Source organism: Gavialis gangeticus, unplaced genomic scaffold (genome assembly GCF_001723915.1).
Source record: "Gavialis gangeticus isolate Ggan-Ray unplaced genomic scaffold, GavGan_comp1, whole genome shotgun sequence".
Taxonomy (NCBI): Eukaryota; Metazoa; Chordata; order Crocodylia; family Gavialidae; genus Gavialis; species Gavialis gangeticus.
The window spans coordinates 48,215,457-48,234,878 of NW_017728992.1; the positions used below are offsets into that span (position 1 = coordinate 48,215,457).

Below are 19,422 nucleotides of genomic sequence, written 5' to 3' on the forward strand. Positions count from 1 at the left end.
GGGCGCGTGGCGGCCCCGCCTGGGCCCGGCCCGGCGCGTGAGGAGACCACCGCGGGGCCCGGCCTCCCGGGGAGCTCCGTGCCTGCCCTGCTGTGGTCTGGGGGAGACGCCTGAGCGCCCGGACTGTCACGTCTGTCTGTGGGGGAGGGTCTGCCCAGTTGGAACCACTCAAGCTCCCCCCCACCCCTGCTTTTAATTTTTTTTTTTTTTAAACAAAGCTGCTACCTGACCAGGCAGCCAAGATCTCTTGAAGCTAGAAAGGAAACTCGAGGTGATTCTAGTCCTGGATTCAGGCGGGAGGCAGCAGCTGGGACAAAGTTGGGGGGTCAGCATAGAAAGAAAGAAGGGTGGGTGGGCAGGAGCCAGCTGGTTAAATGCCCCTCAGCCTTGTCTTAATGCTCCGGTCTGGGGGGTGAGGTCCAAGTCCTTATTTTCCAAAAGAAGAGCCCTTTGCACTATTTTTGGGCCTGGTGGGAATAGGGGCCAAACATAGTGGGGTGGCAGTCAGTGTATTAGGGCCCAAGTTTCTAGTTTGAGGCATGTCAGCGTACGAGTTCCCAAAGGCAGGGCTGTCGCACTTCTGTGCGCAGGGTCCCTGAGCCCCATGCTGCGTGGCAGTGCAGCCCCTCTGTGCCCCGGGCCCCTTTCCACCTGGCGGTCCTGCTCCAGAAACTTGGGCCTCTGCAGCAGCATGTATAAAGGGGGCAATGGTGACCTGGCACCAAGCCCTAGTATATTAACCTTTGTAGGCCGTGTGACCCATGGGCCAGCAGTTGGATAGCCTTGGCCTAAGGTATTCTTTATAGATGGATATATACCATACCAAATTAAAGCCTTTTGGATTAGTTTTTTATTAAGTGTTTTTGTTTTTATATTTTTTAATTGTACAGAGGCTTTAAACCAAAATTTGTATTGGTGCCTGTTGCTTGATTTTAAACTTTACAGGCTCCCCAGGGCCATTGAAAGCTGAGCAGCAAGAGCTCTATTTTTAAATTTTTTTTTTGTTGAATTCCTTGGGGGGTTTCTGCTTGCTTTGGGGGGTGAGGTTGTCCCAGACTACATAATTCCCTGTTAGGAAAGAAAGCTCCTGCCTTCATTACATAGCCATGGACTGTGTACACTGGAAAGATTGTCCTGAGAATTAGCATATTATATTTCTATGAAGCAATCAGTATAGCAAAACAAAGCAGGGGCATGGTCTGTAGCTACCTAACTAAATAAATTCCCATCCCACCTTTGAGAGAGGCTGAGTAGGGAAGTACGTAAAAACTTTTGGGGAAAAGGGATTCAGGTTGGGAGAACACAGGAGCAATGCTCAGGGAGAGGGGAGGGCAAATCCCGAGGCAAAGATCAGGTTGAGGGTTTTTTCCAGTTTCTTGCCTTTATGTCCTAGGACAACTCCTGCAACTGTTCTGATTCCTTCTATCTCATTGTGGGACCAAGAGTCCACTGCTCTGAGGGTACAACCTGCCCAACTTTCTACTGATCAAAGGTATGAAGTAGAGTTCTAGGCCTTTTTCTATGTCACATTGAGCTATATCAATATATGGGGAGAGGAGAGGGGCAAAAATCCTAAATTATATAGTATGAGTACAATTCAGTGCAGATGTTGACAAATGATATGTTCATGGGGAAGACCGGGGAAAGGGAATGCTTGAAAAATTCTGAGATGGGAATAAAAACTTACCAGACCATGTGTTAGTGTCTTTACAACTTGTAATATTTTTGTTGAACTTCCTTCAGAATAAGTGTAAATCCTAACCATGCTGGATAAGTTAGTTACTGTTTCTCTGCGTGACATCTCTGCCGGCAGGCCTGTATTGGCTAGGATCTCGTTCTGTAGCTGGTGTAGCTCTGCTGACAAAACCCCAATGTGAACCTGGCTTTTTCTAGGAAATATTTGTCATTTAGGGGAGCTGGTGTAGGTTTGCTGGTAGAAAAATCCACCTGGCAGAGCTACATCTACCCTAATGAAGTGCTCCCACTGTAGTTAAAGCACCTGCAGTCCCTGTAGTGTAGATATAGTATTTTGGCTTGCCTGGATTACAAGCTGTCTGCTGGTGCAAGCTCTGTGCAACAGCTGCCATAGGAAGGCCATCAGAGCACATGTGGCTGGGTGGAGTCATACAGCTCCACTAGAGTGGCTGTTGTGGGAGGGTATTCCACATGCCCTATGAGGCAGCAGCAGTTAAGGGCTGTGGTAGATGGCAAAAGTATGGTTGCCTTTGTACATGATTTCTATTGGCTTCCAGGAAGACTTCTGTTGCTTGCTGGCAGAACTGATGCTACTTTATCAGAACAAAGTGGGGAGTTCTGTTGCTACATGGGGCTATGTGTGTAGGGTAGTGGCCACATTGGTGGGGGTTCTGCCCATGGTATACTGGGGCTGCCTGCATCCATGCAGAAGCTAAGGGGGAGAGGGGTGGTGTGCTGGCTGATGCCGCAGGAGGTCCTTCTGCTGAGTGGGATCTCTGGCCATGGTGGTAGGATTTCCGTTCTACAGTGGTGCTGCTGGTATTGCCCGTGCCAGATAACAATAGGGAGGCACTTGCTGCCTGCCACTGGAAGACTCCATCCCAGCCATGGTTTCTGCCTGTGATGCCACTGTGGTTGCCTGTGCCCCAGCTCTCACAAGGAGATAGGCTGCCAGCGCAGGAAGCTCTGCCACTGTGGCCAGAGCTGGAGGGTGACCCTCAGACATCTGCAAACCAGGGAATGCATCCCTCCAACTCATTTGAGTTTGACACCCCTCTTCTAAAGGAATTATCGGAAAGTTAACTTTCTTCAGAAACAAACTGTAAAAGCAGAGTTAGACAACAACATTCTCACAAGGTTTGTTAGAAAGTTCCACACTTGTATGCATTTGTATGCAGGTATGGGGACCTGACTTTCAACTGCAGGTATTTTTAATACAATGTTTCTAGCCATTATTGTTCCAAATATGAACTGTGCAAATGCAGAATCAGGCAGTACAAGTTTCAGAATTACAGTAAAACATGTCTAAGATGAACTGGAAAAAGTTCTGGCTTAAACTGTTTTCCATATTATATGGGGAGCTTCCTAGCCCCTCTGTTCATGCTCTGTATCATGTTCCAGCCTGTCTGCTCCATGATTTCTATTTCTTTCTCCCCCACTCCTTTTATACACATGCATGCAAGATAAGCAATTCATTACATTTGTGGAATCCCCTTGTGATACGCAGGGTGATTTTTGCAACTGGACTCCAAATTTCCATTTCTGTTTTAGGTAATTTACACCTTATACAGACTAAATATATGTAATTCACGTAAGGCATGCTGGGATCATAGCAGTTTTCTGGCTTTTACAGATTCTGTCTTAGATTTCATAGTTTTTGTTTTCTTTTTATATGGCTGATTCAATTCAAAGATGCTTCTGGTATCAAGAAAATTTCTGAGAAATTTATGAACAGCATTCAATGTGAGCAGCTATGTAAACAAATAAACAAGTAGTGCATAAAAGAAAATGACAGTCACACCCCCAAAGTAGCCAATTGGGGAAACTAATATTGCAGTATATTTTTACTGAGTCCTAGCTAGTGTACTACTCATGCAAAGTGTAGGACAAGGTTATTAAATATGAGAACATGAAAATAAGTTGTTAGAAGTTAATCCATAAGTAGTTGTATGACTGATTACATGTCATTATCCTAGCAAAGGAAGAGTATCCTGAACAGCTTGAATTTCTATAGGGTTTTTTATTGTTTTAACTTTATTTTTTATGTTACAAGGTACAATTTAAAATATTAAGTAAAAGATTCTGCAGTAACAAGTAGAAGAATTTTATTACTTATTACCCATAAAAATGTATTTGGGGCATTTCTTCCTCCATATTAACTAAACCATATAGTTCTCACTTATCTGCGCTGTTCAAGAGATGCTACATTAGCAGTGTGTGATTTAGACTGTACATTTTATGGAAACTTCAACTTGGACGATATCGGGAACTGAAAAATATATATACCGAATCTTTTTGTCATCTGTTGTAGCTGATGCAGTGTAAAATTTGTTGTTTAAAAATAGTTTTGTTTTGTTTTTTTGCCTCCCTGTTATTTTATTGTCACAAGTAATGACAAGCATCTGGAAGAAACCTATAAAAAATAAAGACCTCTGTTGACATACAAGTACCTTAGTAATTAGCAGTGAGGAGAGATGCATAGAAGAGATGAGACTGTGTGACTACAATCAGAATGCTGACGTGGTAGTAGCATGTTTTCAGTTGAACTCATTTGCTTGCTCAAAGATGATGCAGCTTTCAAAACAATAGAGTAGTAATAACTAAAATAAATAAACTTTACAGCTAAAGTGACTTGGAAGCTTTTCTGTCTCATGATTTATAATAACTTTTAAAGCTTCTACTTGTAAGGGAGAAGGTAATGATATTTATAGCAGGATTTCATTCTTGGACACTGATTTGATACTTGCATCTTCATGTCAGCCTGTGGCTTATGGTTGTCTTATATGTAGGGAACGCATCCCCCTTCCACATGCAGGAATATAGAAGGCATTCAGTGTTCTGCCACTTCATGAGCCTCATCCACTGAAATAAATGGTTTTGGGATAGATCGAGACTGTCCAGCTTCTGAGAAAGCTGGGAGTCATGCATCCCATGAGCTGCACTGGTTAAGCTATGGGTCGCGCACTGCATGGATGCTCCCTCCTTACTGCTCTTTGCAGGTATCTCCATTCCCAACACTGCACTGGTCACTCCCCTGCTGTTGCTTTGTCCCTGTGCTAGTGTGATACTTCCCCTACACTGCTGCGATACATGCCCTTTTGAGCAGCTCCCCACACTGCTGCCCCTTGTGCATTTCCTACTCTTCCCACTGCATGCAGTTTGGACTCGCCCTCAACTTGCTACACTGTGCTGCCCTACCTTGCCCAGCACCTTGGGGCAAAGGGAAGAAGTGGTAGCTGGAGGAAGGATGGAGAGCCCAGAGACACTGGCTGTTGGAGCAATGGGAAGCAGCAGCCGAGTGAGAATCTGGGGGCTGGAACTTAAGCCCTCATAGGTTGCATGTGGCCCTTAAAGGGCCAGTTGGACAGCAGTGGGATGAATTTATTTCTGTGCCTCACCCAGCTCTTGTGTTGTAGAACTTCCAGTGAATGTTACATTCTGTAGCTTTCTGAATACCAGCCATTAAAGGGGATGACATCTTTGTTAAAGTCACTCTGCTGTTGCTTGGTAAAATTAGTCCAGTAGAACCTGGATCACTTGTATCTAGGTGTTTTGCAGCCCACTTAATTTGCAGTGGATTACCAACTTAAGTATTTGCTGCTCAGCTGTGTGCTGCAGCTTGTGCTTCAAAGCCTGTCCCTTCTATCACCTGGAGCTCATCAGTCCTGTGCAGCTGATAAGAAAAGACATGCCTTTTGTAATAATAAAAGCTGTTGAAAATAGCAGGAGGATGTCAGCGGTCCTGCACAGCTATTTGATGCAGTTCTGTCTGCTCCCAGTAACTTTGTAAACCCTTATCTTTGCAGGGAGAGAGAGGGAGTTTGGATCCTGTGAAATATCCAGGGTAGAGGCAGTTAAGTAACTAGAGCAGCTTATCCTGCAAAAAGATGCTGCTTTGGTTTGCACTTGACTCCCACTTGTCTATTGTCTAGGCAAACTCCCCCTTTTTTTCTAAGTTAGCCCAATTCTAAGGTCATAATGTAGACAGTGAAAGTTGTGAAAACCCTACCTCAGCCATTTTCAGTACATTTAAAATGCACAGTTTTCTGTGTGCTGTGGTTTTCATAGAGTTAGCTAGTATGCTTTAAAAACAACATGCACATCTTTTACCCTAACATTGATAAAGATTTACTAGTTGTCAGGTCTGGAAATGTCTCTCTTTAAATTTAGGTTCTATAGAATGATTTTGTGGGTTCCTTTACTGGCTAGATACTTGGTATATACGTAAAACGCACCATAATGGCACAGTAACAAAAGATCAGCATGCCGGTGACAGGATGGTAGCTTCAAATTTTAGCAGTTTCATAAATTACCTTGACAATTAGCATTAGGTATTTAATCTGTGGCCGTATTACCAGCATGTAATCAGAATGTAGCAAAAGTCATGTTGAAAATGGTATACTTCCTAATGACTCTTGCAGTTGTGGTGCAACTACTGCGATACAATGAAGAGAATATTCTGCAGAATCATATTTTAGTAGTCTCAGGGCTTATTGCCGTACAGATTTGCCAGTATAACTGTAACGTTAAAGGTAGAGTTCTTCTGTTAAATTTCTGTGTTACTGAACTGTTATAGAATCATAGAATCTTGGAGGACTAGAAGAAACCTTGCAAGGTCATCATGTCCAACCCCCTGCTCAAGATAGGCGTATTACTGTCTAAACCAGGGATGTTCAACTCTCCACCTGTGGGTCAGATCTGGCCCGTGGCAAGCTGTCATCTGACCTGCAGGGTTCCCTGTGACTCTGGAAATTTGACAGTAGGAGAGCAATGCCACTGCTTCTTTGCTGCCAAATTTCTAGACCCCTGGAAAATGCCAGGCCCTGCATGCTATATCAGGTGTTAAGGGACAGTGCTGGGCCCCAGGGCCTGATTCCTACCCAAAACCCCATGGAACTCAGTCTGGCCTGTGGACTGGCTCCGTACTACTCATCTGGCTCATGGGGCCAAAAGCTTGAACACCACTGTTCTGGACAGATGTTTGTCTAAACTGCTCTTAATAACTTTCAAGGATGAAGATTTTACAACCTCTAGGTATCTTGTTCCAGCACTTACCTTACAGTGAGAAAGTTCTTAATATCAGCCTCTGATATGTAAACAAAAATTCCTTTGTTGCAATGTTGTTGCATTATTTCTTGTCCTACCTCCTGTGGCCACAGAGAATAATCTCGCACCACTTTCTTCCTTCAGATATTTGAAGACTGTAAACAAATTACCTCCCCCTCTGTCTTCTCTTTTCCAGGCTAAAGTAACCCCAGTTCTTCCAGACTTTTCTCTTAAGTCATAATTCCTAGGCCTCTAATCATTTTTGTTGCTCTCTGCTGGACTCCTACAATTTGTCCACATCTTTCTTGAAGATTAGTGCCAAAAGCTGAACATGGAGTACCAGGTGATGCCTCACCAGGGCCGAATAAAATGAAAGAATTGCTTCCCTTAAGTTGCAAGTGACAGTCTTGTTTATGCAGCCCAGTATGCTGTCGGCTTTTTTTTTTTTTTAAGCAAGTACACACTGGCTCATTCACTTTATGGTCCCCTGCAACCCTCTGGGTCTCTTTCTGTGGCACTACAGCCTACTCAGTTGTCCCCAGTCTGTATTGGTGTGTGTGATTGTTCCATCCTAAGTGCAGGACTTGTATCCAAGTAGCATATTTTGTCATTTAAAAATACATTATTTAAAAGCTTTAGTACTGAACTGAGCAAAATACTAAATGAGATTAATAAAGATAAGTATGATAGCGCCTAAATACACTCTGTAGCACAGTTGTCTGGCATTAATAGATACTGTCAATATGAAACTTAAAAATTAACATCATTTGACATTGCTGATGTTCACATCATTTATTAAGGTACTTCCTAGATCTGTTAGTACCCTTTTGGATGTTGTAGTAACCTGTTTGGATGCCTGTTTATCTGCTGTTACAACTTGGTTATGTGATGCACCCTGGCACAATTCCACAGACTAAAAATAACATCTCAGTTTCTTCTTGTTTGAGTACAAGTTCTAGGTTTCTTGGCTTTTTAAAGGATTTGTATTAGTTTGTTTACAATGAAATTGTCAAGATGAAAAAAATATCAGAACCATAGTGAGTAGAGATATTTGGCATTTGCTGATCGATGTTTTCATAACTTTGCAGAATTGAAGATGCTGATACTTCTGAAAGAAGTGCAAATGAAGAAAATGGGGAAATATCAGAGGGAGAGCAGCCTCAAAACAAGCACAGCCGGCACAAAAAGAAGAAACACAAACACCGAAGCAAGCACAAGAAACACAAACATTCTTCAGAAGAAGACAAGGACAAAAAACATAAACACAGGCACAAGCATAAGAAACATAAACGGAAAGAGGTTGTTGATGCCTCTGATAAAGAAGATGGACCAGCAAAAAGAACTAAAATTGATTTTTTAGCTCCACTAGAAGATTTGGAGAAACAAAGAGCATTATTAAAAGCTGAACTTGAGAATGAGTTAATGGAAGGAAAAGTCCAATCTGGGATGGGGTTAATATTACAAGGTTATGAGTCAGGTTCTGAAGAAGAGGGTGAAATCAATGAGAAAGTGCGAAATGGGAATAGATCTACAACTAAATCATCAAACACAAAGGGGAAATTAGAGCTTGTGGACAATAAAACTAGTTCAAAGAAAGGAAGTAAGAATACTGAAACAAAAGAGAGGACTAGGCACCGATCCGAAAAAAAGAAAAGCAAAGTAGGAGTTGATGGAGTCAAAGAGAAAACAACTAGAAGCAAGTCAAAAGAGAGGAGAAAATCAAAAAGTCCACATAAAAGAAGTAAGTCCCAAGATCAGACAAGGAAATCAAAGTCTCCAACGCTTAGAAGGCGGTCTCAAGAGAAAAATAGAAAGTCTAAATCTCCCCCAGAGGATAGGAATAAAGCAGATGAAAAAAATAAATCTAGAGATCGCAGAAAGTCTCCAGTGGTAAATGAAAGCAAAAATAGAGATCGTGGCAAAAAATCTAAATCTCCAACAGAATTAAGAGACAAATCCAAAGACAGAAGATCACGGTCCAAAGATAGGAAATCAAGGAGGTCAGAGGCTGAGAAAGAAAAGAAACCTATTAAATCGCCTTCAAAAGATGCTTCTTCAGGGAAAGAAAACAGGTCTCCTAGGAGACCTGGTCGTAGCCCTAAAGGAAGAAGCTTATCTCCAAAACGTGAAAAATCAAGAAGAAGTAGATCTCCTCTCCTTAATGATCGTAGATCTAAGCAGAGTAAGTCTCCTTCTCGGACTCAGTCTCCAGGTAGAAGAGCAAAGAGCAGATCAGCAGAAAGAAAGCGACGAGAATCAGAAAGGAGGCGTCTTTCTTCTCCCAGGTAAATTTTAACTTAAAAAAGTTGAAAACCTTTAATGAATTGCATTATAATATGACGTGCAAATAAGTGCTGAAATTAACTGTTTAGAACTTTATAGGTATCTGTAAAAATGTCATTGTTAACTTGTTGGTAGTGCCCATTAATATCACACCCATAGAAAATGCTTTTTTGTTTTCTTGATTGCCACACCTGCAAACCCAGCTTGGGATCTGGGAGTCAGGCAGGGTGGCTCTTATGGTGCATGCATCACAATTGGCAACAAAGATTCTGTAGTTGAGTGCTTTATTAGGTTGGGGTTTGTTGTGTTTTGTTTTTGTTTTTGTTGTTTTTTTTATCATTCTGTTGTGCCTAGAATTAGGCTATTCCCTTCTTCCTTGTCTGCGCCTGCCCCAGCTACTTTAGCGGTGCCTGCGACTGCTCCTTTAGGAACTGCTGCTGCTTCTGCTACCTTCCCTGCCCCAGGCAGCCCTTGTACTGGCCTCCCTCAACACCCCCGGCAGCATCTTCTACTGGAAGTGGGTGGACACACAGGTGGAGCCATGCTTTGCAGCCCGGCTCATCCCCTCCACCCCTTCTGTATTTATGGGGCTGGCAGAAGGAGATATGGGGGTGGTCACTGCTGTGTGGGACCCTGGAGGAGCAGCCTCAGCAGTGAAAACTGTCCCCCACTTCCCGGTACAGATCAGGGGTTAGGCAGAAGCAGATAGTGGAAAGAAGAGCACAGCAGAGTGAGGTCCTGTTTCTCCTGCCCTTAAGTGGCACCAGCTACAGCAGTGATTTTCCACTTTTAGCCTCAAAGCTCTCCTCCGGATCTTTCCTGAAATTTGGGTCCATCACAGTGACTTTCATTTGGGGTGCTGTAAATGTCAGGAAAGATATGGAGGGGACCCTTGAGGATTAAAAAAATTGAAAACCACTGGTATAGAGACAAATTGTTTCCTTCAAGAAAGATGCATTTAGTGTCATTGTTAATGGTACATCTCAGCACTGTTATGATTTCCTGTGGTAGGAAAATGGAATATGTTTGTTTTGAAAAAATATATGCTTTTTTAGGTGCAAGAGTGAAATGTGCTGCTGACTTTTAATCCAGATGAAAAAAGGTGTGCTCCAGGTATCAGAAGTTTGGGAAGGTTGGATCTGAAGCAGGCCCAGGATCAGTGGCATTCAAATGTTTAAAAGCTACCTTTTGGGGCCAAGCTGTGTTACAGTAGTAATAAGCTTTAGCTTGATTAATTTTAAGGTCCCTTAAAATTGGCTACTGGTCTAGAGGATAAAAGAATTTCCTTTCACTGAGTACCACTCCTGTTAGTAAGGACACTGATAGGGCAGTATTTCTACTTTATGGCTTCCATGGGTGTCTGGCTACAATGGAAAAGTGACAGGAAAAGAAAAGGTTGCCTTTGTTCCCTTTTCTCCCCTTGATTTTGGCTGCTGTGATGAGGTTGACGCACTGTACTATATTTACAAAAAGCTCTTAAATTTTTTTATGATCGTGTTTCCTCACAAATGAGGTATGCTTCTATTGCTGCCCATAGTTTTCTCAACAGAAGGAAACCAATGGGTCTTAACGTTGCCCACAGCGGTGATTTGTATTGCTGTATTTACTAGCCTACCTTACACACTTATTCTCAAAAAATCAGCCCTCCAATATTTGTGTGCAAGTCTTAAATGGGAATGCTGATTTTTTTTTTTCTTTGGAATAGAAACATGGAGGAATAAAAGCATGGAGAGGCTGTGCTGCGGTATGGCTGTTAGCTTCTCTCTGGGATAGCAAACAAACAGGATGGAATCCAGTGTTAAGATTTTCACAGCTGCTGTCAATGGCACCAGGTTTTGGCTGAGCAGTCACGTTTCTGGAAAAATCTTTTTTTTTCTTTCTTTGTACAGTTTGCCTTCCTTATTTTGGTGAGGGTATGATATATGAGAAAATGCAGTAATTAGCAGTAAGGGAGTACATTTAATTGGAGCTGCACCTAGTGGCTAGTGTTGTTGGTAAGCAAGGCTGCTTTTTATGCCAAATTAATTTATTCCTTTTTTAAATAGTAGGTAAGGTCTGCTAGGGTAAATCTTGGATTTTTATGCAGTGCAGATTTGCACTAATATTGGTGCACTGGAGGGTGCCCCCTGATGGTGGTAATTGTTTAAATCCCCAGGGTGCATGTTTACACAAGCTGTTTATTGCAGAGTAGACTAATTAGCTCCACAGCAAATGTCTCATGTCTACACTTGCAGCCCTATTAGGCGGCAGGAAACTAATTAACTCCACAGCAGAATAGTACTTACTAGTAAAAGAAGTAGTATCCTGCTGTGGAGTTTTTTACTCTGCAGCACTGCATGTGTAGATGCTGGAGGGGCTGTCTGGGGCATGAGGGTGCTTAAGTGCGGGGGCTGCCTGCTAGCTAGTCCCACATTGTAGCACCCTCGTGCCCCAGTCAGGTCCTCCACAGCACGTTGAGCTGGGTTGGTGGGTTGGAGATGGCCTGGCTCAACATGTCAGGCACACATTCAAGTGGTGTGCTTAGAAGCAGTAAACTCTGACAGTTATTGCACCAGAGTTTATTGCTTTGAATTAATTACACATGTAGATGCACCCAGTGTTGACCAGATTTTGCTAATTACACTCATGTCATTCCAAATAGTAAAGCATTTAGTACTGCATCATTACCAGCTCTTTTGACTCTCACTTTACCATATGTCTTTTCATTTTGTTTTCCTTTTAAACCAGTTTCCAGTTCATGTGTGTGCCCTAACGTCTTCCATGCTATGTTTCAAGCAAGTTTTAATACAGTCTGTCAAGTGCATAATTATGCAGCTTTTGACAGGTAGCATAGACATGAGATCTCTGTTGAATTACAAGTTTTATAAGAGTTTACAATGGATTATTTAAGCATTATCTTTGACTCTAACAAAAATACACTTAAACATTATTTTAAAATTAAATTTAAACATTAAAAAAGGGGAGTTATTGTTTCATTTTCCATTATATCACCTTACATTAGCATTTCATTACGCCATGATACACAGCTGGGTGGAATCAGTACTTCAGTGGGAGACTTAGAACAAACTCTTTCATGAGAAATGTGTTGGCAGTTCAGGAGGAGGTAGGCAAATATGGTACTCCATGCTGTGGTACACTTGACGGTATTAAAGTTCTATCTCCAAATACAGATTGAGGTAACTCTATTTTGCCTACCTAAATTTCCACTGGTTCCATTTGTATTAAATATATTCCCCAGCTACCTTTCATCAAGATAATTGCCATGTAAATCTGAATTAGCTGCTATTTTTTACACTATTTCAGAGTTGAATGACATGATTTCTGTATAAGGTTGAATATTACTTTGTAATGTAATGCAACCTCCCTCAATGTACAAGTATGTTCCTGTGTGGCTTGCTTGTGAATATTGCTAAATTTACTTTTTGTGTGTGTAAGCAATGCATTTCTCTGGACTATTGAGAAAAGGATTGAAAACCACGTTTTCATGTGTTTGCCCAGCAATTCTGTACACACATCAGTGATACGTAGCTGAGATCACTGACACTAGATTAGCAGACAAAAGCTGTATCATTACAAAATAGGTTTCTATATCTTTCAGACGCGAAAGATTTTTCTTTAATGATGAAATATAGCAACTAAAACAACCCCCTGACCACAGGCAAAAATGTGTTGAGGAATTAGTAAATCTTCCTTATCTACATTGTGGTAGAGGTGTAAGTATATTTTTCTAAGATTTACTTTTCCTGACCAATTAAAGATTTTGGCAATTACTTCAAACTCTTCTATTCTAGAATTTTGCATTGCATTCCTTACAGTTTGAGACTTCAGTTATTGTTTCAATTCAGTTACTGGCGTCAGTTTCTGTTTTTACACAATTCTTAGTTTCAAGTGAATCTGTATAAATCAGTGAGAGATAAATGCTGAGTCAGTGTCAGGGTTGGCAATACTTTTTAACAATGCATTAACATTTCTAGATATTTTCTAAAAATATATTGTCATCAGTTAACTCAAGTGATATCTGAGAAAACAACTTTTTGATTACTCATTTTCATTTATTATAATACAGTCCACATGATGATGATCAGAGCACGGTGAGGGCTGGTCAAGGTGTGTTCTCAAAATGAAAATGGAAGCTAAAGTGGTTGCTCAGGTTCCTCAAGCCTAAATTTGAGTTGTTTTCATTTTTCTCCTCTGGATTCTAACATTTTGATGTTTGTATTTCTATTTTAATACCATTGTTTAAATTTAAAAAATAGATCATTGTTAACTCAAGACCTAAACTCAAATGTAGTAGAGAGCTACTTCTTAGTTCTCTGGTAGTAATTAACAAGCTGTGTTGGCAAAACTGTCCTGTACTTAGACCTGTGTCAGTGCAGGTATTTTCATTCATGAGGGGAGACATACAAGGAGTGTAGCCAGCACAGCAGTGTATTTACCTTCCCTGCCCCAGAAGCCCATTTGTTTGCATCTCCCTTGCAGTAAATTTTTCAAGCGAGATTTTAGAGGAAATAATGGTGTCTTCCATTTTTCTGGTTTTACTACTTTTTTTCTTAATTTCAAGGACACGACCTAGAGATGATATCCTGTCTAGACGCGAGAGATCAAAAGAAACCAGTCTTCCCCGATGGTCCCCGTCTAGAAGAAGGTCTAGATCTCCCATCCGAAGGCGATCTCGCTCACCACTGCGACGTAGCCGATCTCCAAGGAGGAGGAGTAGGTCTCCTCGGAGGAGGTAAAAACAATTCTGCCATCTTTCTTGTGCACAGTATATATATCTTTTTCATGTATTCAAATTGAATAACAGAATATTACATGTCTTTATTAGCTTATCTTTAAAACTCTCACAGATTTCCTCCCATCGCCCCAACAAATTATGCAGTAGCACAGTCTTCAACTCACTTTATCCTGCTTTCAGATGTTAAAGAAGGATAAGAGGGTAAAGTGCTTAATGCTTTCTTGCTGAAGCTTACTTTTTAAGAAGGTTGTGTGTTGTATAGACTGAAATCTATAAAAACAAATCAAGCATATGTCAAAACTAACTAACCCAATCCTTCATCTCTGTTTCACTTGACACTTTTACAATATTGTTCTTGCATTTAATAGGGACAGAGGTCGAAGAAGTCGGTCTCGTCTGAGAAGGAGGTCCAGGTCACGGGGTGGTCGTAGACGTAGGAGTAGAAGCAAAGTTAAAGAAGATAAATTTAAAGGGAGTCTTTCTGAAGGCATGAAAGCTGACCAGGAATCATCATCAGATGAGAAGTAAGAATATATTTCTTATGTCTGACTTAATGGGAAAATGTAATGATATTCATTTTCATGGCAGCTAGAGTCCCAGACTATTGCCTAATTTCAGTACAAGTCTTTATGATTAACTCATTTGTGCTGATCAGAATCTTTTTTGCAGAAATGAAGAAAATGGGAAAAATGTCTGAAGGGAAGAGGGGGGGATGGGTTCAGTCTCGTTGAAGTCACTTAGTGTCTCTTTACCTCAGTTTACTTGCTTGAGAAAACATTGATCATAGCACAAGTGTAAGGCTCATTAAATATTTATAAATTGTTTTAGACACCCCAGTTTAACAATATATATTGTTTTGAATCAACACTATGTATATAGTTATATTTAGCATGCAAATTTTGTAGGAAAAGCAGCCAAGCTGAAAATCTACAAGCTTTTGATTTATTCTGCTCTTAATATTTTTCATGCCTTTGCCAGTAGTGTTCAGTTTGAATTCAAAAATATAAAACACAGAATGTCTAAATATGATGGCAGAGAATAAACTTCCTTAAGGAGCCTCAGATAACCTAATTCTTTGATTTGACAATTCCTTTGTTTTACCTCACAATTGAACAAGTAATAAGACCAAAGAATGAATTTTTTAATATTCCAGTGTTGCTAAAACAAACAAACCTAGGTACTTACCTTGAGATCTACAACTGTACAGTAGACTTCATTGTTTCAACTGTAAACTCTTTAAAGCAGAGAGAACATTGTTTTCTAGGTTCCGTAAAGAGCTATATACATTTATGTTGCTGTATAAATATTAATAATTATCATCTTAGCCTTGAAGATTTTGATGTAGAAGAAGAAGATGAAGAAGCACTGATTGAACAGAGAAGATTACAGAGGCAAGCAATCGTTCAGGTGTGTGATTGTGTTTAATGCTAAGATTACTGCAATTGGTTGTTTGCCTACATCAGTGATGGCCATCCCTTTTTGCTGGTATTACACAAGTTAAGCCCTGACCCTCCAAGAGTGCCTCTCTGATCCCTGTGCCCCAGAGTTGTACCCAATATGGGTTTGTGCCCTGGGGCACCAGAATGAAGGGTTTCCCTGTTCTGGCTGAGTAGAGTGAGTGCAGGATACTGTTGCAAGAGAGGTCTTAGCACCAAAAGCCAAGTTAACTTTTTACTTGGCACCACAACTGCTGCAATTTTAAATGGCAGATTTAAATTCAAAGCCCTGAATTCTGTAGTGGCTGTCAGACCAGGAAAGGGTTAACCTGGTTTACAGTAGTTACACCCAACACCACTTCTCTGCATCTAGTATTTCAGCCTCTTTATTGAGCTTGCCTGGGGCTTGCCACATCTAGGCAGCTGCTTGTGCCACTTCTGGCATGTGTGCTGCAGATTGGCCACCCTTGGCCTACATTATAGACTGTTATGTGTTCTTGATTCTTTTAAGTAAGATTTGTATAATGAAAAATGTCATGATCTCCACTTATGCTAATGAAATTAAGGTTGTCAGAATCTGACACTTATTTTTCATTATGGTTGTGAAATACTATTTGGATTGAAACTTTACATCCGTGTTACAAAAACAACCTAGTCCAAGTGAGTCATTTTTGTGACACTGGGTATGCTTTGGCATATGTATACTGTATATAGCCATAGAATTCTATAGCAATAGTTGTATCAAAGCACACAAAGCTTTTCCAAAGCTTTTTTTCTTAAAGGAAAATGTTTTCTTAAGGAAAAATATAAGTATGGTGCTTTATGAGAAAAAACAAACCTCAGAAACAGTATACCTCAAAACAAAACATTATACCCCAGCAAACAAAAATACCTTAGCTGCCTTCAGAAACATTGCTGACCAAAACCCTAAAATCGGGCAAAACCTAATTAAGAAAAAAGTTTGTAGTGTGTTTAAAGGCACACTAGATTCAGACTTTGGAATCTGAACCCCTCGATGAGCCACCATAGAGCTGAGCCTTGGAAGATGCTAACAAGTTGTTGCCAAGTTGGTTCAGCTTCCAGGAAAGTGTAGAGAGTAATAGGGAGATCATTTCTGTAACATCCCTATGCCATTCAAGACACCAAAAATCTTAGTATTACAAAAATGTATGCGATGAATGATTAGAGACATCTGATTGCAGTAAACTGAAATCTTCCTGTTCAAATATACTAAAATTGAAATAAAGCCACTTTACCAGTTTTCTGCACTTTCCAAATAATATGGAAAGGTCATATTCATATAAAATGTTGAATATTGCAAGCCTTATTTCATTACATAGGGACCAAATTTATATTACTAATATGCTTAATATTGGTATTTTGTCAAACACAAAAAAGTAGCTAAGCTTGCTTTTAGCTTCACCACTTATACAAGGCCTTACAAAAATTTGAATACATCTAAATGCTGAACAGAGATTTCTGAAGGATTAAAAATCAGATTTTAGGTTTTTTTGTTACTATTGTTTTCTCTAGGGCTGTAAATGTCTTTAAAAAATATTTGTTTAACCTCTAATTATATCAGTTAAATGATTAACTGATAACACAGCAGTTTGGACACAGCTGCTGCTGGGAGCTGCTCCTGGCTCCCAGAGCCCTTTGACTGCTAGGAACAGGGGAGGAGGCAAGCCCAAGCCAGACAGCAACCCACCTGAAGCCCTGTGCTGGGAAGGAGGGAGCACCATTCAGCTTCCCTTCCCCCACCACTCCCCTCTTACCTGCCAGACCTGCACCCATCCCAAGCTAAAGGATAACTGGTAAGCTAACTGGTTATCACTGCACTTACTGGTTAAACAATTAATTGTTTAACCTTTTATATCCCTAGTTTCCTCCTATATTACATTTTCTTAAAACAAATTTCTTACCTTATCCAGCAGACAATATACTGTTATTAGAATTCAAATTAAGTGTAAATATAACATTTAATTCAAATATGAGCCATTTAAATTTAAGACAATATATTTACCAATATACAGAATATATTGAGGCTGTGTTAAACCAGAATATTGGGAGTAACATGATAACATTTCTTTGCAGAAATATAAGTACTTGACTGAAGACAGTAACATGTCTGTGCCATCTGAACCAAGCAGTCCTCAAAGCAGCACGCGTAGTCGCTCAAATTCACCAGATGACATCTTGGAACGAGTGGCTGCTGATGTTAAGGAGTATGAACGGGAAAATGTTGATACATTTGAGGCCTCTGTAAAAGCAAAACATAACCTCATGACAGTTGAACAGAATAATGGTAAGAATCTGAAATTGGATGCTGTAATGTAATAATAGAGGTTTGAAGGGGAGAGCATTGCAGCAAGCACAGTCTGCAAAAATTGTAAATAAGTTACCCTAGAATGCCATAAAACTGAAAACTTCTTAAAGATTAAAATACTTTTCCAAAGAAGATAGTGTAAATGGGAGAACTGTTTTCAGCATTGTTAACAGTTTAAGCAATTAGTATTTTGAACTGTGACAACATATGTGGATGCCTTTCTATTGTAGTTTAATTTTATATCTTTAAAGTATTTTTAATTTATGTTCTTCTAAAACTTTCTATTTAGCAAACCTTGAGTCATTTTTGCTTTGTGAATTTTTTAAGGAATAGTTGTCACTGAGGAATGTGCATACATCTCTGAATATTTAATTGTTGCAGCAAAGCCAGAATGGACTTAAGGCAAGGTTGTAAGGGTTTTGCCCTCTGGACAAAATGATTGCTATCATGGCAGGAAGGATTCGTTTCCTCCTTTCCTCCAAAAATAATTATAATAATATTATATAAATATAGGCCAAAATCCTGTTGTGTGGTGCAACAAGGGGAATAAAGAGTACGTGTCTGGTGCATTCTGTGCTATTGAAAATTTTCTAATTAGGGTTGTGGAGAACAACTTGCTTGTCTGATCACAAGCACAGTACACCTCAATTTGCTCCAAGTGGTAGTCAAGTAGTTAGACTCAAGGCACACCTCAGAAAATGCCAGCTGTTAGTTTTTACTCATCTTTTGACTATGGAAAAATAATAAGAGCCATTTTTCTGCTGCAGAGAACCTAGAAAGACCATAACAGGTCAGATTGTTTTTACATAATGGAGTCCTATTTGAAGTCTCTGGATTTATCTTGTAAATCTTGTAGGTGTTTACATCCCCTAACAATGTTTCATATTGCTTGGCACCACAGGTGTCACAGAACCCTGGTTGATAATCACTGGTCTGTATTAATGGTAACCTGTATTAACTTCCAGCTCACAGGACCATGTCACCTGGCCGGTGGGGGTCCCTGTAGGTCTGGAAATGTGGCAGTCTTAATTGCCATGGTTCTGGAAGCTGTGGCAATTAACACTACCACTGCTCTCCTACTGTTAAATCCCCAGACCTGTAAGGGAACCCCAAGTGCTAGGCTGCATGCGCCAGAGGTGGAACCACCACTGGTCTAAACCAGAAGGATGGAACTACAGACTGAGATAGCATGAAGGTTAAGTAGCTTACTGATTATACTATAAGTTGCAGCAGTGGCATGGAGAAGCATGTCATACTTAGCCCTAAAGACCTCTCAAGTCACAGAAGACATTGGGGAGGTGGTAAAACTATTTTGTACTGAAACTATAAGCCAGTGTACACCATAGGGCTTCCTAAAAGAATCCAGAAAAGATTTTGCCCTTCTGTTAAGCTAGAGAGAAAAGCTTTCTACTTGTTCTTCATCCACTTCAACACACATGTATCAGGGGCTACATAGCAGGATTTTTCCTGTATGTGTTTGCAGTCCAGGCAGGTGTCATTTTTTCCATATAGTAGCCATTTTTATAAAAGTGCTTCAGAAAGTGCTTCAATTAGTTTTCTAACATCTGATTAAAAGGGTTTGTCTTTGTTTGATTTTGGGGAGGGGAGGGGGGGAGTGGCATTTTTTCCCCTCAGAGCTGGATGTACTTGTTTGATTTGCTTATTCACAGAGATTGTTTAGTATGGTGTTCGCATTCAGGAGCTTGATCAACTCCATGAAATATTCAAACCCAAAAAATCAAAGTTTGCTAAATGTAAAAGCTCAGTAATAGGATTTATTATAGCTCTCCAGTATGGTTATTTTGCACAGTACACAAACAAATTAAATACTAAATAACAATAAAATATTGTATAGTATTTCACAGTACACAACTAAAAAAAAAAAAAAAAGATTAGGAAAG

At 40.3% G+C, this 19,422-nt stretch overlaps 1 protein-coding gene across 1 annotated transcript in view; it reads left to right on the forward strand.

Moving 5' to 3' along the window:
- Positions 1–761: 761 nt before the first annotated feature.
- Positions 762–19,422, forward strand: part of PRPF4B (pre-mRNA processing factor 4B) — a 42,922-nt gene continuing 24,261 nt past the window's right edge. Inside the window, exons 1-7 of the mRNA XM_019518615.1 lie at positions 762–793; positions 1,292–1,492; positions 7,830–9,026; positions 13,586–13,756; positions 14,128–14,283; positions 15,085–15,166; positions 17,290–17,500. Of these exons, the coding sequence (XP_019374160.1) occupies positions 762–793; positions 1,292–1,492; positions 7,830–9,026; positions 13,586–13,756; positions 14,128–14,283; positions 15,085–15,166; positions 17,290–17,500 (2,050 nt within the window). The remainder of the gene's footprint in view (positions 794–1,291; positions 1,493–7,829; positions 9,027–13,585; positions 13,757–14,127; positions 14,284–15,084; positions 15,167–17,289; positions 17,501–19,422) is intronic.